At 35.7% G+C, this 22,125-nt stretch overlaps 1 protein-coding gene across 2 annotated transcripts in view; it reads right to left on the reverse strand.

The window, feature by feature from the left end:
- Positions 1–6,316: 6,316 nt before the first annotated feature.
- FMN2 (formin 2) overlaps positions 6,317–22,125 on the reverse strand; it is a 453,587-nt gene continuing 437,778 nt past the window's right edge. For both annotated transcript variants that reach the window (XM_044003674.1, XM_044003673.1), the window contains 2 exons: positions 11,643–11,724; positions 6,317–9,335 (listed from right to left, as the gene is read on the reverse strand). In XM_044003674.1, the coding sequence (XP_043859609.1) occupies positions 9,309–9,335; positions 11,643–11,724 (109 nt within the window). In that variant the 3' untranslated portion in view covers positions 6,317–9,308. The remainder of the gene's footprint in view (positions 9,336–11,642; positions 11,725–22,125) is intronic.

The raw sequence follows: 22,125 nt of genomic DNA on the forward strand, positions 1-22,125 counted from the left end.
AGGCTTCAAGTTTGGTCCTGGCAAATGACTATGTTTGTTTCATGAGAACTAGCCTAGCTAAGCATACAGAGGAGTATCATCAATGGGTTGGCTATTTGGTGATTAATTTGCTTAGGGCAAACCAGAAAAATGCCAGGGAAAGAGGTAATACCAATGCCCCTAACCTGAAAATGATGGTAGGGACAATGTTTAAATAGCAACTTGCAACAGAGTTCCATTATTAATTCATACTTTTCTAATAGAAACAGGCATACTAAAATACAGATTTATAGAAATGCCATAGATCATGATGCCTTCTAAATATTTCCAGTAAAAGTATTTTCTTCTTTTTGGAATAGATGCATCTCAATGAATTTCACTGCTAAACAAATCTTATTTTCTCCTTGATTCATTTATATAATTAGGAATGAGTTCTCAAAGGGAGAAAAAAAATCACTACTAGTGATTGAGAATGAGAAAAGATGACACTCCCAATAGAATGAGTTGATAGTGGTTGTCAAAAAAGGGTTTAAGATAAGGATTAGCCCACTGACATGCCAGATGTTATAGCATGAGAACAGTTGGGTGGTAATAATTCCTTTATGATACCTCCACCTCAGTGATTGTTCCTCCCCTACCCTCAACTCAAATTTATTGTGTCAAAAACTAAAATATTATTATTATTATTATTATTATTATTTTGCCCTTAACATGTTTTCCTTCTCTGGCTTCATTATGTCTGTCTGTGGCATCATTGTTTACCTATTCTTCCAAGTGTAAACTCTTCGGATTATTGTTGATTCTATCCTTTTCATTATTCAAAATTAGTTTGAAACTCATATCTATTTTCCTTCTATGATAAGACATTCATTTTTTTCTGTATTGGCAATGTAAATTCCCTATTACAGGCTCTCATTATTATCTACCTGGCCTATCATATTCTCCTAACAGGTGTCCATACTTCTGTTTTCACCTATCCCTCTGTAATCCAACCTTGCTACCAGTGTCAGAATAAACTTTGTTTTTCATGGATCAGGTCAATTCTCATTCCTCTGCTCAGAAATGATAAGTGGCTCCTTAATGCCTACTGAATAAATCAAACCAGTATTCCTCATAGTCAAGGACTTCCACAATTTGGCATTAGAGTTTTTCTTTTTTTTAAAAAAAAATTAATCATTGTCTTAAAAAAAAAACAAAACAACATAACCAAGAGAGCAGCTAGGTGGTGCAAGGGATAAAGCACTGGATTCAGGAGGACCTGAGTTTAAATCTGGCCACAGAAACTTGACACTTACTAGCTGTGTAACCTTGGGCAAGTCACTTAACCCTCATTGCCCTGCCCAAAACAAACAACCAAAATTTCCTTAAGAAGCCTTTTCCCTTCTCTACCTCCTGCCTCGAGTTTTCCCATATCACAGATAATTTTTTTTTTAAAGAAAATGAAGTTAAAAATCACAGAGGTAGGGAAAAAACCTGATCCAAAAACCCTCCCCCCAAATCCTGCACTTAATTGCAATGTACCATACCACTGACCTCTCACCTTTGCAAGGGTGTGGACTGAGGGGTATCTTCTCACATCTCTTCTTTGGAGCCATGCTTCTTTGTAATTTTTCAGCATTCACTTTTGATGTTTTGTGGTTTTCCTTTCTGTTTACATTGTTATAGTCACTATGTAAATGGTTGTCTTGGCTCTTCTTCACTCTATATCAGTTTGCAAAGCCTCTTTTCTTGTTTCAATGTATTCATTACATTCATCAATTCCTAGAGTATGATCATGCTCTATTGCATTTATGGAACACAATGTATTTAGCTATTCATCAATTGATGGATATCTATTTTTAAAAAATTCTTTCTTTTCACATGCAAAAATGTACTTTTATAAATACTTTGCTGGGTATGGGGACTTTCTCTTTTCAATTCTTCCTTGGGATATAAGCCTAGTAGTATAATCTCTGTGTCAAAAGGTCAAAGATATTTTAGTCATTTTTTTGCATAATTCCAAGTTGTTTTTCCTGAATGGTTATGCTGATTCACAGCTTCACCAACAATGCACTAGTATGCCTCTTTTCCCACAAGTCCTCCAACATAGATTTTAAAATTTTTGCCAATTTGAAGGGTATGAAATGATACCTCAGGGTTCTTTTGATGTTCATCTCATTTATCATTTTGATCATTCTTTCATATGGTTGTTAATGCTTTGCAGTTCCCTAGAGAACTATTTGTTCATGTCATTTGATACAACCAGGCTTCATGAATGCCTGGATTGCCTAAGATGGAGCCTGCTAGGTGACTCAATGGATAAAGCATTGGGCCTGGAGATAGAAAAACCTGTGTTCAAATATGGCTGCAGACACTTACTAGCTTTGTCACCCTAGGCAAGTCACTGAAACTGTTTGCTTCAGTTTCCTAAATTAGAAAATCAAGATAACTATAGCACCTACATCATAGAATTATTGTGAGGATTAAAGGAGACAATATTTGTAAAGTACTTAGCACAGTCCCTGGCACATAGCATACATTTCATAAATTACTTCCTTCCTTTGACAACCTATTGGCAAATGGAATATGATATTAACTCGTGTGTGTGTATATATTCTATACATATATACACATATATGTGTATATATGTATCTGTGTGTATAAATGTCCTACAAGATTAATGCAGTTTTAATCTTTAAGGACTTTGGAAGTATAAATGTTACAAATTCATTTAAAAATCTTTTGAAAATTAAGTATTTTAATATTTGTTTCTAATTAAAAATAAACATAACTAGTGTTTTGTGCTAAACATCACTCTAAGTCAATTTTCATACTTTGTAAATACTTTTATCGATTGCTATTCAGAGACTGGGCAGATTTTAATTGTATTCCTAGCCTTAAGGACATCCAAAGAAGATTTCGTGCACATGTGACAGTTCTGATACGGCCCTGCAAAGAATAACCTCAATGGAGATAGATCAGGTCACCAAGGTAGCCAAGCAAAAAGACCTCCTCACTCTGAAAAGGTGTCATCCAGAAACTGTTTCTTTCAAAATTGCCATTTTATTATTCAAAATAACAAAATTAAGTATAAAGGAAATTTAAATAACTAAAGTTCTAAATAATATTTTTGTACATGATAGCATTTAGATTTTTTACTTTATTAAAGCTTAAAACTGTGTTATTCAGTCACATCCAACTCTTTGTGATGCCATTTGGGGTTTTCTTGGCAGAGATACTAGAGTGGTTTATCATTTCCTTCTCCAGGTCATTTTTTACAGATAAGGAAACTGAGGCAAACAGGGTTAAGTGACTTGTCCAGGATCACACATTTAGTAAGTGTCTGAGGGCAGATTTGAATTCAGGAAGATGAGTCTTTCTGATTTCCACCCCAGTGCTTTATCCACTGTGACACCTGAATGCCCTTAAAAATGTACTAAGATTTTTTTTTAGACACCTTGTATATCTTAATTGATTCTACACGTTGAATACAAAACCCTTAGAGAAATTTTATGCGAATATGTATATGGTTCCCCGCCTCCCCCAGTTTGGCCACTTTACTGCTTATAATAGATTCAATAATTTTGTTTTTGTTGAAGCTTTTCAGTTTCATGCAAAGTTACCTAATTCTCTTTTGTAATTGCCTCTGTCCCTTGTCTGGTTAAAATATATATCTCCTACTCATGGCTGTGAAAAATATATCTTCTCTCCTAATTTTTACGGTATGATTTTTAATACTATATCTGTTTAGAATATCTTGTTAATATGATATAAAAGGTTGGTCTAAGACTACTTTTCCCCAGACTGTTTAATAAATTCCCAAGTAGTTTTTTTAATCCAATAAGTCATTTCCTAAGTAAGCTATATTTTGCATCTTATCTAACACTTTGTTATCAAGTTCCACTGTTTTTTAAAAATTTTCTCTTATTTACTTTTTCCATTGATCTATCTCTCTGTTTTAGCCAGTACCAAATGACTTTGATGATTACTGCCTTACAATATAATTTGAAGTCTATAAGTGCTGTTCTTCCCCACTTTCTTTCTCTAATTTCCCTTGATATTCTAGATCTTTTGTTTTTCCAAGTAAATTTTGCTCTTACTTTGAGTCCCATAAAGCAACTCATTGATAATCTAATGAGTATAATCAGGCTTTGCTGCATGCCCAGATCACTTAAGATGGAGACAACCATGAAGGAGATGCAAGACCTGATTCTGGGAGAAGACATTTTGTGTTCCCATACCCCATAAGTAGAAGCAACCTCTTTCCACTGACTGCATGTCAAGAACTTCCTGGGTCAGAGGAGCTAGGTGGTACACTGGATAAAGCACCAGCCCTGGATTCAGGAGGACCTGAGTTCAAATCTGGCCTCAGACATTTGACATGTACTAGGTGTGTGACCCTGGGCAAGTCACTTAACCCTCATTGCCCCAAGAGAAAAGAAAAAAAAAACTGCCTGTGTCTTTAAAGCAACCAGACTGCGATAGGTTCCTCTCCTCTCTTTTCCTGCCTTCACCTCTCTTCCCCTTAGACCCTTTTAGTGACATCTGAGAAAAGAGGTAGACCAGATTCTCCATACTATGTTCTCAGTCCCTACCTGTTGCCCACTGACAAATAGTAGTCCTTTTTTCACACCTCTGCCACATTGAATCCCAAATTTCTTTCAAAGTTTAGCTTAGTCATTTCCTTCAAGAGGCCTTTCCTGATTGTCCTAGTTGTTGGCATCCTCCCACCCCACTATTACATGGGTTTCTTTTTGGAGGTACACTCTGTGAACATTTTGTATCCCCTAGTAGAATATATGCTTTTTGAGGGCAGCAAATGTCCATAGTATTTGTAGTCTCAAGGCTTAGAATAATGCATGGCATATAATCTGTACTTAATCAAGGCTTTTTGATTAATTGTAATTTAACTCCTTCCTTTTCTGTCATTTAAAATGCCTCTAAGTGGTAGGTTACTACATCATATTCACATGGGGGTGCCAAAGTCCAATACAGTGCTACCTATTCAATTCAGAAAATTCTTTAAGTTCAAAGCCTATATAAAGTGAATCATTTTTTGAATTTGTAACTTTGAAATAACAGAGTAACAAAGTAAGAGATACAGGAGATTTTTTGCATCATGTTAATGAATCACTGTTTCTATAAGTGTTCTAAAACATCAGAGCTGTTAGCTATAATCAGGAAAATGATCACTTGGGGACAAACCATTATAGCAAAGTCTTTCATGAAGCAGATTTTAATGTGGCACATGGTAAATTAAGCTCAGGCAGAAAAATGCTGGTTTCACAGTGTACTGTAACATGGCTCCTAGAGTGGCTTAAAAATCCATGTTATCAAAATTATAATACAAGTATATATCAGGCAAATAAAAAGAGTTGTTTCAAGGCTTTAGAATTCCAGTCATTAAAGATAATGTTACCTTCCCAGTACAAATGTGTGGAAATTCAGTGTTTACCAGTTGTCAGAGGCAGAGGTGAAAAGAATGAACCTCATGATTTTAAGATGTTTTCCTTTCTTAAATGGCCTCATAAATCTAAAGTTGCGCATTACCTATACCCCCAACAGGAAAGAAGTTATTCATCAGAATTAGCAATAATGGCATGGGTAGGATTTATTTATGAAGCATTATTCTTGGGATCTTTCATTTTTCTTTTTCGCAATTCTTTTAATGTCTTTTTAAAAAATTCCTACCTGCTTTTCTACTCCCCAGCCAACATATTGTCTCATAAGTTATAGAAACACAGAAAAATGAATTCTTTTTTTAAAAGAAATTACTAAATATAGTGGTTTTATTTTGTCTCCACTATACCAAGTAATCTGTGATCTCATTAATTCTCATCCATATTCTCACATATATGCACCATGTTGTCTATCCAACATGTTGAGAGCTTTATGCTTCATTCTTTTCATATGACTAGCCAATCTTTGTGTTTATGCATCTGTGTGCATACACACATGCTCACCCATGTACTTATATTTCTGTGCTAGCAAACCTTCATCTATTTTATTTTTTGTATAATATATAGTATCTAATATTTATTATTGGTGAACAATACTCAATATTTGTGAATAACACTCATTTTCTAATAAAACAAATTACCAAGATAAAGTAAAATAACTAGCATTCCTTCTAAAAATACAAGTATCCTGTATATATGTTTCAAAACAATTAACAATGATCAGGCCTGCAATAGAAATTCATCTTTCCTGTTCCTTCTAAATATAGTAGATATATGATCTTATTTCTCATATTTTTCTGGTTTAAAAAATAAGGTTAAGGATTTAAATGATATTCTTAGGCAACACATGTAACATAAGAAAACAATTTTATTATTCATTTTATTTTCATATAAATTAACATTCTAGAAAAAATTGAAATAGAAACACTAAATACAGTATTGCACATGATGATCTTGTTAAATGTCCTATTACTTCATTGTAGTATGGTAATATACATGTAGTTGAGGGAAACAGGAAGGCTATAAAATAAACAAACTACTCTATCTTTACACTTAAAATAAATCCCAAATATAAGAACATCAGACTCTACTTTACATAAATAATAATGTGATTATGAAGTAGCCTATGCTTTCTAATTGCTATCCATAGCTGGCTCAAAATAGCAAAACTTATCCCCTTTTACCACAAAACACTATTACCACATACTTTTTTTTAAAGGAATCACCTTGGGTAGGGCTACTGCCACCATAATACTTTTTAAAGCCCATCAATTTTTTTTCCTCTAAGCTAGAAGAAAACTAAAAAAACAACCCCTTTAAAGTAATTTAAAAACAATCTATTTGATAGCAAATAAAACTACATTCTCATTTTGCATCTTTTAAATTATCCTGGCATATTATTAATTGGGAAAGAGCCAAGGACATTTCTGATTCCTTTTTAGTGTTGCTCAAATACCCTGGAAGGTGGCAAATAATAAAATTCAATCAGGGGCTTATTTTATTCCAGTTCTTTCCACAAGCTGTGGAAATCTGTGGCATTTAAATTCCTTCCAAATATTTTTAAAGGGTCGTTTGAGATGGTATATGAAACAGTAATGAGAAAGATAGGTTGTTATTTCTAAATAATTGTACCTAAGGGGCGGTTAGGTGGCGCAGTGGATAAAGCACCAGCCCTGGATTCAGGAGTTCCTGAGTTCAAATCCTGCCTCAGACACTTGACACTTACTAGCTGTGTGACCTTGGGCAAGTCACTTAACCCCCATTGCCCCACAAAAAACAAAACAATAAATAATTGTACCTAAGAAAATCATTAGTTTCTTTTAGGACAGAACATTTAAAACTAGATAAAAAAAATCCTCATTAAAATGAAAAATCCTTTGCTTTCCTGTTAATTGCAAAGAGCAGTTTCTTTTGGTTGTGGTTGGGCCTCCTTCCTAACTCTCCTGACCCCATTCAGTATCTAGAATAATTTAGCAATTGGAAAAAAATACCCATAATCATCTTCTTCACAATTATTTGGGTATGGAGAGCAACCAATGAGTTGGGAAAGCATTGATTATACTGGGTAGACAGCACTTAAATATTTAAAATGAAGAATACAAATGTGGACATGAGACTGATGCAAGTAATTCACTAGGAGTAGCATTTTCCTTCCCAAATATCAGTGCTGTGTGGTGGAGTGTAGTTGCTAGTGGAAATGGAAACAATACACATCACAGCAATTTAAGGGCTTAAAATCAAGTTTAAATTTTCACTAGGTTTAGAATAATTGTAGATGCTGCCCTATGTGTATTCTTATATGGTATTCTGGTACTAATCCATAGGCTTTAAAATAAAATATTATATGATCTAATATAATAAAATAAAAGGTATTCCTGCTAGTCTAACTCAGTGGGTTACTTTTGCTGTTGCTTTTGAATGTGTTGTGATGCGGCATATAAATTACTTAGGGAAAATAGCACTTTTGATCTAGTTTCATTTTGGAATGGTTAACAGTTGTGATATGTGTTGGCATCAAGCTGACTTAGAACATCAGTCCTTAGCCAGATGAAAATGGATTGAGTAGATTTCCTTATATTTAGTCAGATTACTATCATTTGAAGGCTAGATTTTGTGCCATACATATTTCAGTCCTCTATATTGCTGGTTGTTGTTGTTGTTGTTAATTCAGTGGTTTTTAAGAATAGGTATTACTCTGAGAAAATGTGTAAAAGTTGTACCTCTTAAAGTGTATACTTCTATTACTCTTAGGGATATTTTAGTAGCTTTTGACAAGGGAAAATCAAGGATAAGTCAAGCTTCAAATTAAATATCAGTTTACACCAACATGCAAAGTGAAATGTAGTTAAAAACAAAGCACCCAAACTGATAAACAATTGCTCTCTAACAACCTACTTAATCCTCAAAAAAACAAGCAAAGACCTTGTGAGAGAGGTGCTTCCAGCTCGAACATCTGATATTGATTCCTCTACGCTGTGTATGCTTCTTGAAGTTGGAAGAATAGTAAAAACAAAAGGGTTAAAATTAAGGTGCTAACCATTGTTATGAATAAATAATGCTCATTATGTGTAAAATAAAACAAATGCAAAAAGATTGGGAAATGTTATCTTTTGTTGATGAAATTTATTTTTTTTCTTTCAAGGCTATTCCAAAAACAGTGTTAAAATAAGTCCATGTGAGCCTGTAAGATCTGGAATTCTTTTTCACACTGTAAAACATTTACCTGCAAAGAATATTTTGGAGACTTTAAAAAAAATCTTCCAGAGAACTTAGAAGTCTATACCCATCGAGGGAGAGATGAAGTCTGATAATTATCTTGATATACTAAGAAACAGAGTTGTTCTACAAATACAGGAATTACCAAATGGAGATGGTAAACCACTGCTTTGAACTATAACATATCATGAAAGGTTAGGGAAATGTATTCAAGAGATGTGTCACTGTGTCACAAGCCTGGCAAATTGTCTGATCTAAATCTACTTAAAACTTTTAGGCAATGAACAAGGAAAAATTCACTGTTAGTCAAAGATACACGTAAAAATCAATGTGCTAAAATGGTTGTTTCATGATAAAGAACATTTGGGGATCTCAAATAAAACTATACAAGTGATTGCCGCAAAAGGAGGACATATTGCATGTAAAACGAGGTGGTTTTTTTTAATGTAAAAAGTAGTTTATTTTCTGGGTCAATAAATTTAATTATTTTACTTTTTATATTTAATTTGTGCACAGTACAGTGGAATTGATCAGTGAATCAGTCAAGAAAACAGAAGCTAGACTTAGGTCAAGATGAAAAACAATGATCCAAATGATGTAGTTTCCTTTCCCCCCTAAATACATTGAACTTTGTTGACATAGTGGCAATGATATATCCATTCTGACTTTAGGTGATCAGATTTTCATGCTTATCTTTGCTTTCTGAAAACAAACAGACAAGATAGGAAATAAAGTTAGACACCACCATTTACATGAAGTTCAGTGATATCAATCCCCAATGTACTAAGCATAACTCTTCCACATGGAATAGATTTCAAGGAAGATACTACCTACCTTTCATGTGTAAGCTTCCTTTCAATGTTTTCATTAAACTTACACAAACTACAGGGTAAGTGCTTTTAATCTTTAGCTTTGAATTATGTTAAAAAAAATGTTTTCACCACCATATGCCTCTGCCCCCAAATCAACCAGACTTTCCTCCAATTTTATGTACTATGTTTCTTTACCAGTCTCAGAGAAATGTGACTAGAGTTAACAAATTAGTCAATATTCCCCTTCACTTATGACCTTTTAAACATATATTTCAATTAAGGAAGGAAAGTACTGAAAAGAGGCTGTCTGCACAATACATTTCAAGCTGAAATTTGAAACTTGACCCAAATTAAATGAACTATGATTTGTAGGAATAGGAAGGAAAATAGTGTTAGTAAGAAAAATATGGTTTCCCAATCATATCATTTTTTCTTTCTAATAATATTCCATTTTAGATAATAGTAATAACTTGTCTTGAGGACAATGCTGTCAAAACTCAATTACCAAAGTGCTTTATATTTTAAAATAAAAAACCAAGCACTCATTTAGTATCTTCTGTCTTTGGTGGCACCAAACTATTTTCCAAACTTTGTAATTTGATACTTCAATGGATCTGTAATATCATGGATGTGGGTATTCCCTCCAATTCAACAGAAGTGAAGTGACATGGTTTCAATCTGTGTTACTCTTGTTCATATTTTGCCATAAATCCCCCATGAAGAATTTATGCATTGCAATAGTTTTATGTGTTAACATTAGATAAATACCAGTGCATTATGTGGGCTATCCATCTCATTTCCCTTACTGTTGTTTCCGGGCTATTCCACATTTTTCCTGATCATAAATTTCTGGGATGATTTATTTTAAGCCATTTGTTGCAGTTAAGTCATCCTTGGTAATTTGCTGTAAACTATCTATACCCAGTGATGTCTTTCCATTGCCATTTGGGTCACCTATAATTTTGATTCTTTAGAGATTATAGTATTGCAGCCATGTAGCAATCCTAGGAAAATATAATTTAGCATTTGAAAAGATGGGTTTTGTTTTAGAAACAGCACATGATATTTTTTTGGGGGGGTGAGGCAATTGGGGTTAAGTGTCTTGCCCAGGGTCACACAGCTACTATGTGCTAAGTGTCTGAGGCTGGATTTGAACTCAGGTCCTCCTGACTCCGGGGTCAGTGCTCTAACCACTGTGACACCTAGCTGCCCCACCACATGATTTTTTAAAGCACTGAAATTCCAAATTTAGCCCAATCTGCTGTGTTCCTTGTTCAGTCTTGGTCCAGTTCATTGTCCATTTGCAAACAGTCCAAGATATATGCCCTGACACACTAACTCAATGGATTGTCCATTCAACTGCATATCATTGTCTGATTAAGAGATATTCTCTATTTGCTTTCTTTTTCCCATTGCTAACAATTAGACCAAACTCTTGTGAGCAGTTATGGATCCCATTAAGGAATATCTGTAATATTCTTGGGCTTGACACAATCAATACAATGTGTTACCTAAACAAAATTATCTGCAGAACTCCTTATGATGAATCACTTTTCCATAATCTAAATTTCAATGATTTAATTATCAGTTTGCATACCCCATAACATATACATTATACAAAATTATTTGCTTCACTGCTAGTGAAGAAAACTTGTAAGCTTAATGCTGCCTTCCCCACAAATAATAATTTGTCACATTATTTAAATGAATCAAGTGGGCAAGAGGAAAATTTTAACTTGGGTGGTTAAATTCAGCTCATTATCTGACATCTGTTAAAGCAACCAACTTTGTAATGTCACTCCTGGTTCTGAATTTAGTTTTCACAGCCCCAGGCAAAGGACAACACTAGTTGGAATTTCCCATTTTTCTCCCCATCCCAATAAAGCTAATCGAATTGTAACATTTACTCTAACTTCAAAGGGAAGTCTGGAGAAAGTTTGAGAAATAGGTTTCCTTTCCTCAACAGTCTCATCTTCTTTTTCAGTCTGAAGATTCTGATTGCTCTTGTCCCAGCCCAGCAGCAGCATTCTGTCTCTGAGCAATTTCATGAGCTAAACAAGAAACTCACAACTGATATCAGCATAAAGGGAAAAGAATGAAATAATAGACCAGTTTAATTGTGTGTAGTCTCATGTGCATTTTAAGAGCAAGTTCTGAAACCCATAGGTCATAAACAAAGAGAATGCTATATACTTACAATTCCAGAGTCATGTTTCGGCTTTATTTTATACAGAGATTTTTCTTTTTTCTGCCTACACACTTCCTCTGCTTCTTTTACTCTAAAGAGGGGGAGAATAAATTTTGAAACACAAGCTGAAGTACAATAAACAATTCCTGCTTTAGCAAGTGAGAACTTTATAGCCAGTAAAACCTTCAGAGAAGGACTTCTAACCTGTATCCCCAAAGAAATAATGGAAAGCTTTGAAAAATGATACCTATCAAAAGTAATAAAGACAAATTCCAAAATCTCCTTTTGGAGACAATGCAAAGGTAGGAGGTTGCTCGCTCCTTCTGCAAGCCCAAGCTGGCAAAGCATAAGCTTAGGGTGATCCTACCAGGCTGAAAGGATTTTCAGATAGAATCAATATTTGCTTTTCACCCTGCTTTTTTTTTTTTTTTTTTTTTTTTGCAGGGCAATGAGGGTTAAGTGACTTGCCCAGGGTCACTCAGCTAGTAAGTGTCAAGTGTCTGAGGCCAGATTTGAACTCAGGTCCTCCTGAATCCAGGGCCGGTGCTTGACCACTGCACCACATAGCTGCCCCCTCACCCTGTTTTTAAAACTTCGTTTTCTGAAGAACAATATTGGAAGGTTTTATTGGGGAGAGACATAGACTGTCTCTCACCTGTGAACTAATGAAGGAACTTGAAAAACAATTCATACTTTGGCCTCATTTAAAGATTCCCTTTTCAAATTTATACTTTTAGGAAATAGTCTTTTTGTCTATGGAAATAGAAAAGAGGTATCCTTTAGATTGTGGAACAGAAGAAACGAACTTGCTGTTGAATGATTAGTGGAGTGAATTTGACCAAGTTGCCCACTCTAGGCCTTAATTTTCTCATCGATCATATATTAGGATTGAACTAGATAGTCTTTAACGTTCCGGGCCTTGATTAATAATCTACGAGTCAGGGGGCAGCTAGGTGGCGAAGTGGATAAAGCACCGGCCCTGGATTCAGGAGTACCTGAGTTCAAATCCGGCCTCAGACACTTGATACTTACTAGCTGTGTGACCCTGGGCAAGTCACTTAACCCCCATTGTCCCGCAAAAAAACAAACAAAAAAAATAATCTACGAGTCTGTGAGGCTACTTTGTGTTTCAAAGATCATCTCTCCTTTTAGGACCGTGAATACTGTGTTCCTGGAAAAATAACAACAAAAAAGGCAGACACTCACATCTTAACCAAATCCTTTTATGCAGAAGACCAATTTATCCAAGAGAAATGTATAATAAATACACTTCTCAAATCCTGTCTGTGGCAAAGCTCTGATGAAGGAATTCATCTTATATACAGCTGAATGAAACATTTACTTTTTACAATTCAATGAAACAAATACAATCCAATATCAGTGGCAAGAAGATTAATGATACAGTATACATTAAAGCATGACAAATGAAAGCGATTCCTTTGGACATAAAAAGCCTGCTGGGGTTGATCTTGTTAGTAATTCCAGAAAATGATGACAATTTAGAAGACACTCCATTGTTGTTACTTTTATTACTTTCTACCCAAGCAATAAATTGTCTTTAATCCTCCCTCTAAACATTTGCAGAAGAAAAAAAAAAAGGTTTCTTTATAACAAGCTAATGATTGCAGAGACCACATTTTTCCCCCTGAAATAGCTACCAGTAAATTTAAGTTGAAGTATTTGGATGAGACTTGAAGAGAGAACTTTTTGTGCACTTAGTGGAAATCCTGTAGATCCCTCTACTAAATTCACTTTTGACTCTTTAAAAATATTTTTTTCTTTTTAAATTTTGTTGGCATTTAAAACTGTATCTTACAAGTTTTTAAATAATCAAAAAATCCTAATTTTTCTACTTTTTTATTTCATTCTTTAAATACATGATGACTGTGAACAGTCATTTTAATGATAAAGAATTTTTCATTTCACTCCAAACTAATAAAGAAATTCCTACAAAGCAGAGACATTTTGAGGATTTTCAAAAAAGAGAATCAAAGAGATAAGAAAGATGGCCTCTTCTTTCTCTTGAGCTGGATTGACTAGAATTGTCAAAACCAAAAATTCAAATATAATCTGGTTTGCTCATGCTCTTAAAATGGGCAATATTCCTGTGTGAATGAGCAGTCAGGAACCTAGTAAAGTCAGTGTGAAAAAAAAATCATTAATAATGGATTTCTTCAGTGGACTCAGATCAGTTCCTCAGTCCTTTATCCCCCACCCCCACCCCAACCCCCCATTCTATAAATTCAGCCCTGGCCTGGGACAAACCAAAGGAAACAAAGATTCTTTTGTCTAGCTCAGTAAATAGATAGTAAGTAGATAATGAACTTTGCCTTAAGGAATTGAGGAGGGTCTTTTATACTCTCCCCTCCCCCTCCCATGTCATCTGTAGAATTCATTTTAATTTAGACTACCTTCAAGTCATGTCAACCAATAGAATTGAATGACCTGCCTCTATCTGGGCTGCTCTCTTGATGATCTCTTGGCTCTCTCTCTCTTTTGACTGGTATTTGACTCTCTTTCTTTTGGCATTTGCTCTTGGCTTGGCCCTCCCTCTTAAGAAACCATAGGTCTGAAGGCCTGAGACCATGAGAATTTGTGAAGACACACAATCAACTTCTTACTGGTATATATAATATTAATTAATAATAAATGCTTACTGCCAAAACTGGTATCAATAGCCATTGATTCATAAAACACAGTTTTAGTCTAATAATTAAAAAAAAAACTACAAACCACTAGCTTCTTGAAGTTGTGTCATGTAGCTGTCATTATAGGAACTTGACTCCTAGGTGATGTCTTGCACAGAATATACAGGTTTTCATATAATTGTGGTGGGAAAAGCTTCATTAATTTGGACTAATTGGATGGGGGGGTAGAAAGAGAGGGAGCCAATATGAATGAACAAAAACTATTAGAAAAATATATTTTAAAAAAGATATGAATTTTTTTTTTTTTTAGGCAATGGGGGTTAAGTGACTTGCCCAGGGTCACACAGCTAGTAAGTGTCAAGTGTCTGAGGCCGGATTTGAACTCAGGTACTACTGAATCCAGGGCCGGTGCTCTATCCACTGCGCCATCTAGCTGCCCAAGATATGAATTTTGATAGTTTGAAAAACACTAATTCAAACTATCTGATAACTTCACTTTTCTAAGTAAAAATTTTAAGTGGTCCCTTTAGGAAAAGATGAATAGATTAAATTTGTAAAGAAATGCATTTGTTATGGGGGAAAATGGCATATGGGTTTGGGTTAGGGGTTGGGGTTCTTAGGAATTCCTCTTTGAAGAATTATACCCTCTTGCACACAAAAGCAGTTAGAATAAGATGGTAGTTTATTTAGGGGCAAGGGAAGGGAGAGAGGGGGAAGGAAAACCATGAAAGAAATCCTTGTTGGACTTCTCATGGGGAGAGAGGTATGGAACAAAGCACGTGGCTCTGAGGTACCAATCTCCTTGAGCAGGAGACTGGCAGGTACTTTTATAGGGGACTGATGGGGGTGACCATCTCACTGAGGAAAGTGAGGGAGGACCATCCCCCACTGGTGGTGGCAGGAGGAGTTGGGTGAGGGGTGGCTGTAGATCTCTCTCAAGCCATCTCCTCTGGACACAAAGGAAGCAGGCACACCCAAGGCAGCCAAGAGTAGGAGGAGTTGTCCACAATGCACTGTATGCTGTATGAAGGTCAAGAAAGATATAGATTGAACATCTTACACCTTATACTAAAATAAGGTCAAAATGGGTAGATGATTTAGACATAAAAGGTGATACCATAGGTAAATTAGGAGAAGAAAGAATAGTTTACCTTTCAGATCTTTGGAAAGGAGAATAGTTTATGACCAAACAAGAGATAGACAATATTATGTACTGCAAAATGGATGATTTTGATTATATTAAATTAAAAAGTTTTTGTACAAACAGAAGCAATTCATCCAAAATTAGAAGGAAGGCAGAAAGCTGGGAAACAATTTCTATAGCCTCATTTCTAAAACATATAGGGAACTAAATCAAATTTAGAAGAATCCAAGTCATTGCCCAATTGAGAAATGGTCAAAGGATATGAACAGGCACTTTTCTAATGAAGAAATCAAAGCTATCTATTGCCATAAGAAAAAATGCTCTAAATCACTTTTGATTAGAGAGATGCAAATCAAAACAATTCTGAGGTACCACCTGACACTTATCAGATTGGCTAATATGACAAAAAAGGAAAATAATAAATGTTGGAGAAGCTGTGGAAAAATTGGAACACTAATGCATTGTTGGTGGAGCTGTGACCTGATCCAACCATTCTGGAAAGCAATTTGGAATTATGCCCAAAGGGCTATAAAGCTGTGTATACCCTTTGACCCAGCGATACCACTATTGGGTCTTTTTCCCAGAGAGATCATAAAAAAGGGAAAAGGACCCACATGTACAAAAATATTTATAGCTGCTCTTTTTGTGGTGGCAAGGAATTGGAAATTGAGGGGCTGCCCATCAATTGTAGAATGGCTGAACAAGTTGTGGTATATGAATTTAATGGAATTCTATTGTGCTGTAAGAAACCATGAGCAGGTGAATTTCAGAGAAACCTGGAAGGATTTGCATGAACTGATGATGACTGAGATAAGCAGAACCAGGAGAACATTGTACTCCATATCATCAACATTATGTGTTGATCAACTGTGATAGACTTGATTCTTCTCAGCAATACAATGGTATAAGATGGTTCCAAAGGACTCATGGTGGAAAAGGCTCTCCAAATCCAGAAAAACAAAGAACAGTGGAATATGGATGCAGATTGAACCATACTATTTCTTTTTTTTTTTTTTTGGTGCTGTTGTTTTTCTTTTTTGAGGTTTTTCCTTTTTGCTCTGATTCTTCTCTTATAACATGATTAACGAAGAAATATGTTTAATGTTATTTTGCATATATAACCTATATCAGATTACTTGCTGTCTTGGGGAGGAGGAAGGGAGGGGAGGGAGGGAGAAAAAATTGAAACTAGAAATAATCTTATAAAAACAAATGTTGAAAACTATCTCTACACATAACTGGAAAATAATAAAATACTTTTATAATTAAAAAAGAAAGATATAGGTTAAAAAATGCCTTTTTATTACTTGATTAAGAAGTCATTGATAAGGGGGCAGCTAGGTGGCACAGTAGATAAAGCACTGGCTCTGGAATCAGGAGGACCTGAGCTTAAATCTGACCTCAGACACTTGACACTAGCTGTGTGACCCTGGGCAAGTCACTTAACCCTCACTGCCTTGAAAAACTTAAAAAAAAAGTCATTAATAGCCTTAGAACACTTGTAGCAGAGTAACCAAAAAACAGATTCAAAGGGCCCAAGAGAAAGATGAGTAAGGATCAAATGGAAGCATCAATTACAGACAACATTTTCAAGTTTAGCATGGGTAGAAAAGCAAAAATTGGGGCATTAGGGGCAAAGAAAGGCTCTAAAGCAAATTTTATCAAAATTTGTGATCCTTTTTGAATACTATCATTTTATACGAATAAAAAAGGACAATTAAAAATCTTATTTAAATCTGGCTACTATTATTATTCTCATTCCTAACATTCAAAAGCTCCAATTATTAATTGCCCATTTCTTAATTGGATGAGTTTCCTTCCAAAAATGAATCTTCAAATATCTTATCTGTATGGTGAAATCAGGCCTGTTCCTCTGAATTAAATTTAATAGTAGAGCAAATGGCTCCATGTATCAAGGCAACATATGATAAATGAAATTTGTATCAAGACTAAAGAAGCAAGAGGATTGAAGATGTGTTAAATGCAGGGCTGTGGAAGATAAAGACAGCAAAAAGTCTTCATGGATTTGTGCCAGAAAAAAAACAGGGAAAGGGTAAAATAAGGACTTTTAACAAGATAAGACTAGAATATATATATTCCACCATTCTGCTTGATCAAAAATTTCAGAGCTGAAGGTAGAAATAACCCAAGAGCCCAAAAGCATATATTATAAAAAGCAAAAGCAAAACAAATAAAATAACCCAAATAAGCAAAAAAGTCACCTTTTGCTTCCATCAATATCTGGAATTATATTTTTCAGCAGGTATAGACCAACCATCACCTCATCTTTCCCAGGTAATCATTGGTGAAAGAGAGCCCACTTCTCCCTCAGAGACAGGATTTATAAGAAGGAAAGGAACCAGAAGCTAAATACCCTATAAACAATGTCAACCAAATTAATCTCTTCCTAAATGGTAAAGTCAAGATCAGATATCTGCACTTTGTGAATTCTATTCAATTCAACAGTATTTATTTTTAAAAAACACCAAGCAAAACAAACAACAATACTGCACAGGGTTCTAGGGGTATACAGACAAAAAGAATATATATGGTCTCTGCTCTTAAAATGTTTACATTCTGTTGAAGGGGATATAAATGTACACAGAAAAGTATATACAAGCATATACAAAGGAGGTATACATGAAGTAAATAGAAAGTCTCTCTCTCTCTCTCTCTCTCTCTCTCTCTCTCTCTCTCTCTCTCTCTCTTTTTTTTTTGGTAAGGAGGAAGAGAGAAGAACATTAACCAGTGGATGAAGGGATCAGGAAATGTTTAATGTTTGGAAAGAAGAGATTCCAAGAGATCACATTGAAAAAAAAAAAACCAGTATCATAGGTGTGGGATGCAGCCTGCCTCAAAGTGGGAGAACAAATGCTATATATAGAGTACTCAGATATGTGGATCCAAAATGTACTAGGAGCTGGCATGTTCAATGGCCAGTGGAAGATACACTGTACACTACTGCTTGTTGTAAAATAAAATTGATCAACCCCTCTTCCTTTCTCACCAGCTGCTCTGCTTCTCTTCTAACTTCAGGCTTTCCTCAGGATAAGCCAGAAATCTCATCACCATGGAGATTGCTTCAGCTTTGGTATTCAATATCTCTTCAGGATCTTCCCCTTGCTTCTCCCTTCTAGAGATTTGGAGGGGCCAGCAAAAATCTCCCAAAGCCTCCCTTTATAGAGGATTTAGAAATTCCAGGCAATTCTTCATTTCCCATCAGCTGCTATGCTTAGTTTTAACTCCACTAACATCATGTCCTCAAGCTGGATACTTTCTAACATACCTTCCTCTTTCTTTTCAGCTTTCTTTTGTGTATTGTCTTCCCCTTGGGATTGTAAATTCCTTGTGTACCAAGGTCATCTTAATCTCTATCTTGCCAGTGCACCCTGATGGCTCCAGAGGAAAGAGTAAGGCTGGGGACTTTGCATTTAAATGAAAGGATAATTCACAGGTTCTTCTTGGAGAGGCAAAGAAAGACATTGATAGAACAGGCTTTATGATTTGCCCTAAATCACCAAGAAGCATATTGAAGAGTTCACTATAAATATTTTCAAAAAGACTGCTATGAAAATAATTGCAGCTTATTCTCCAACATTTATTACAGGGATTGAAGAGGTAGATAAATTTCACAAAGGACTTGATAAGATCCTTCAAAGTAATTATATATATATATTTTTTAGTGAGGCAATTGGGGTTAAGTGACTTGCCCAGGGTCACACAGCTAGTAAGTGTTAAGTGTCTGAGGCTGGATTTGAACTCAGGAACTCCTGAATCTAGGGCTGGTGCTCTATCCACTGTGCCAACTAGCTGCCCCTCAATATATATGTTTTGATACTTGATGCCTTCAAAGGAACAAGGATGACAAGAAATGTGTAAGAAAGTATGGATCAAGAACAAGGAATGAGAAAGACCAAAGAATTATCGATTACATAGAAGCATCACATCCATAGTTCAGGAATACTTTCTTTGAGAAAAGAATGAGAAGGCACCAGATGTAGTGAGCATTTAATAACATTACAAAAATGAAATTGATTATATTTTAATGGATAAGAAATGACTACATTTAATCATAGCAGTGATCTGCTTAAACAAGGATTAACCTCTAAAACATAATTAAAATGAGCAAAATATATAACTCATAATGGTTAACACCCCTTTATTTGTGACTCTCTTAATTGATATTCATACACATGGGTTGGTTACTGTGAGATTTAGAGTGCTACCAACCTGTTGAGAAAGATACTGCAGGGAAGTTCTGCCATGAAAAGAAATCATGTGATTTGACGTCCAGAAGTTGTGTCTACTGCCTGAGTCCTGTCAATCAGTTCTACTAACCAATTAGCTTGGAGCTATGTGTGAGGACGGCCCAGCTTCTGATGTCAGAGGGAGATTCTGGGAGAAGCCCCTGAGGAGGGGCTTTTCATTTTGGGGACTGCAGCTTGGCAAGAACACAGATTCTGGGCTCTCTTAGATAGTTAGATGCAGTTTGCTTTTTACCTCTCTCTCTCTCCTCACTAACTTCTGATGCACTTTAATAAATACTTAAAAGTCTAAACTCTTGCTAAAGCTTCTAATTTAAGGTGACCACTCATTAGATTTTAGACATCACAGCTAGGATTTTAGGCCTTACATTTCTCAGAGGGAAACTACTTTGAGTTTCCAAGGGTACTCTGTGGGTACTCACTTCAAAAGCAATAGCTTAGGAGTCCTTACCAGTATGTTTCCCCTTGACACCTAGAGAGTAGACAAAAATAGTTCAAAGCAAAAGCTTTTACCAAAATGGTACTGTAAGAAGATGAGCTAAAAAAATTTCCCTTCATAATAATGTGGGAAGAGTGGGCATGAACTTAAGAGCCCATGTGTAGTGAGGCCTATGGCCAAGGCTATTCAATCCTACAGTATTTCCAGGCTTTGAGCATGAATTGGATTAACGTGAGGCAGATTTGCATAAAGTCTTCAGCCTTACTCTCTGTTCCAGAATCATTAAAGTACTGTGGCTGGACAAAAGTCAAAATGACTGGCAATGGCTCGGCATGGAATGGAAGACCCTGGAGTTTTTGATGTCTGACCAAGCTCTAAGTGCTCCACCCCCCTGGCCTGCTTCAGCTGCCTTCATAGCCACTGGGACAACTTGTTCTTGTATGTTCATTTAGCTGGGGGAAGTCTTCAGATGCTTGGGGTAGACACTCCCCTCACTCACATTACCTTCAACCTGGTTTAACCCATCTGCAGAGAGTTTTATGTAGCATGCTGTGCATACTACAGTTTCTTGGAGCCATAGGTGAGAGTTGGGTCACAAGTGGACACCAAATGTGGATGAGCAGGCCTGACAAGAGCTCGACCGTCCTCATACCAAAGGTGCAAGCCCTTCCTCATACCAAAGGTGCATTTTCCTCCCAGTACACAGGTTGAGTATAGCTGGTGAACCTAGAAATAGTACTCACTTCCAAATTCATGGTTATGGGGGCAGCTATGTGGCACAGTGGATAAAGCACTGGCCCTGGATTCAGGAGGACCTGAATTCAAATCCGGCCTCAGAAGCTTGACACTTACTAGGTGTGTGACCCTAAGCAAGTCACTTAACCCTCATTGCCCCACCGCCTCCCGACCCCCCCTCCCAAAAGGAAAAAAATCATGGTTATACAATTTTAATAATCAACTATAATTTTTTGCAAAATGCCTATGTGCAAACCCCTGTTATGCAAAAGTCTGCCAAAAGCAGAAAATAAAAAGAACAAAAAAATAAAGCCACCTCTCTCTGAGGGAAATCTGGTCCCTACAAGGTCTCCCAAAAGATTGAGAACTCTCCCCACAAGAATTAGGGTACAGGTGTAAACTAGAAGGCATTCCTGCATCCTTCAATTAAGAAATTAAACTGTGCTAGGTGAAATTCCTATGACTCTCAGTAGCACATTAGGGCACCTGAAATTTTCCCACATATCTGCAACACATACATATATGTTAGTATATAAAAATGCAACTTAAATATTTTAGATTCCATTATACCCTGATGTTTTCCCCAGCTATTTTCTCTCTTTTAGTTTTCTCCCTATAAACTGTCTCTTTGTTTTATCTATTAATCACATGTTTATATGGGGTTTTCTCAGAAATACTGATGTTGGGCTTGCCTCAATTCTCTTCTTGCTTAAATTTTCCCCTTCAAATTCCATCAACTAGCCTTCTTAAAGTTCATGAACAAAGACAAGGTAATTGTAGAAATGATAGTAAAAACCAAGATTCTGATGCTGGAGTCATCACCAGCTCAGAGATGAAGGATATGATTTTTTTTAAGCTGTCAAGTATTGCTTTCAACTTAATTCTGATGGAATGCTTTCATTTCTGAAGCTTATAGAATTAATAAATGGGGATTCCTTTCTTGTGTTGGTTAGACCAAATGACCGCTGAATTCTCTTGTCTCTCAAGTTCTGTGATTCTATGCATTTTTAAAAGAATTGATGGCAGACTCTTTTACTTTTTGGCTGTGAGTTGAACTCACTGATATGTGTGGAATTTTAATTTCTGATTTTGTTAACTTCAGTAAAAAGAAAACTTTTTTTGGAAAGAAGGAAGAATGAAAACTTTTAAAAAATATCAGAGAAATATATCTTTAAAATCAAAACATTTTGACAGTAGAAATTGGTGATATGTGTCAATGAATAAAAAGTAGATAGATTAGATTTACCTTAAATTATCAAAT

Source organism: Dromiciops gliroides, chromosome 4 (genome assembly GCF_019393635.1).
Source record: "Dromiciops gliroides isolate mDroGli1 chromosome 4, mDroGli1.pri, whole genome shotgun sequence".
NCBI classification, from domain to species: domain Eukaryota; kingdom Metazoa; phylum Chordata; class Mammalia; order Microbiotheria; family Microbiotheriidae; genus Dromiciops; species Dromiciops gliroides.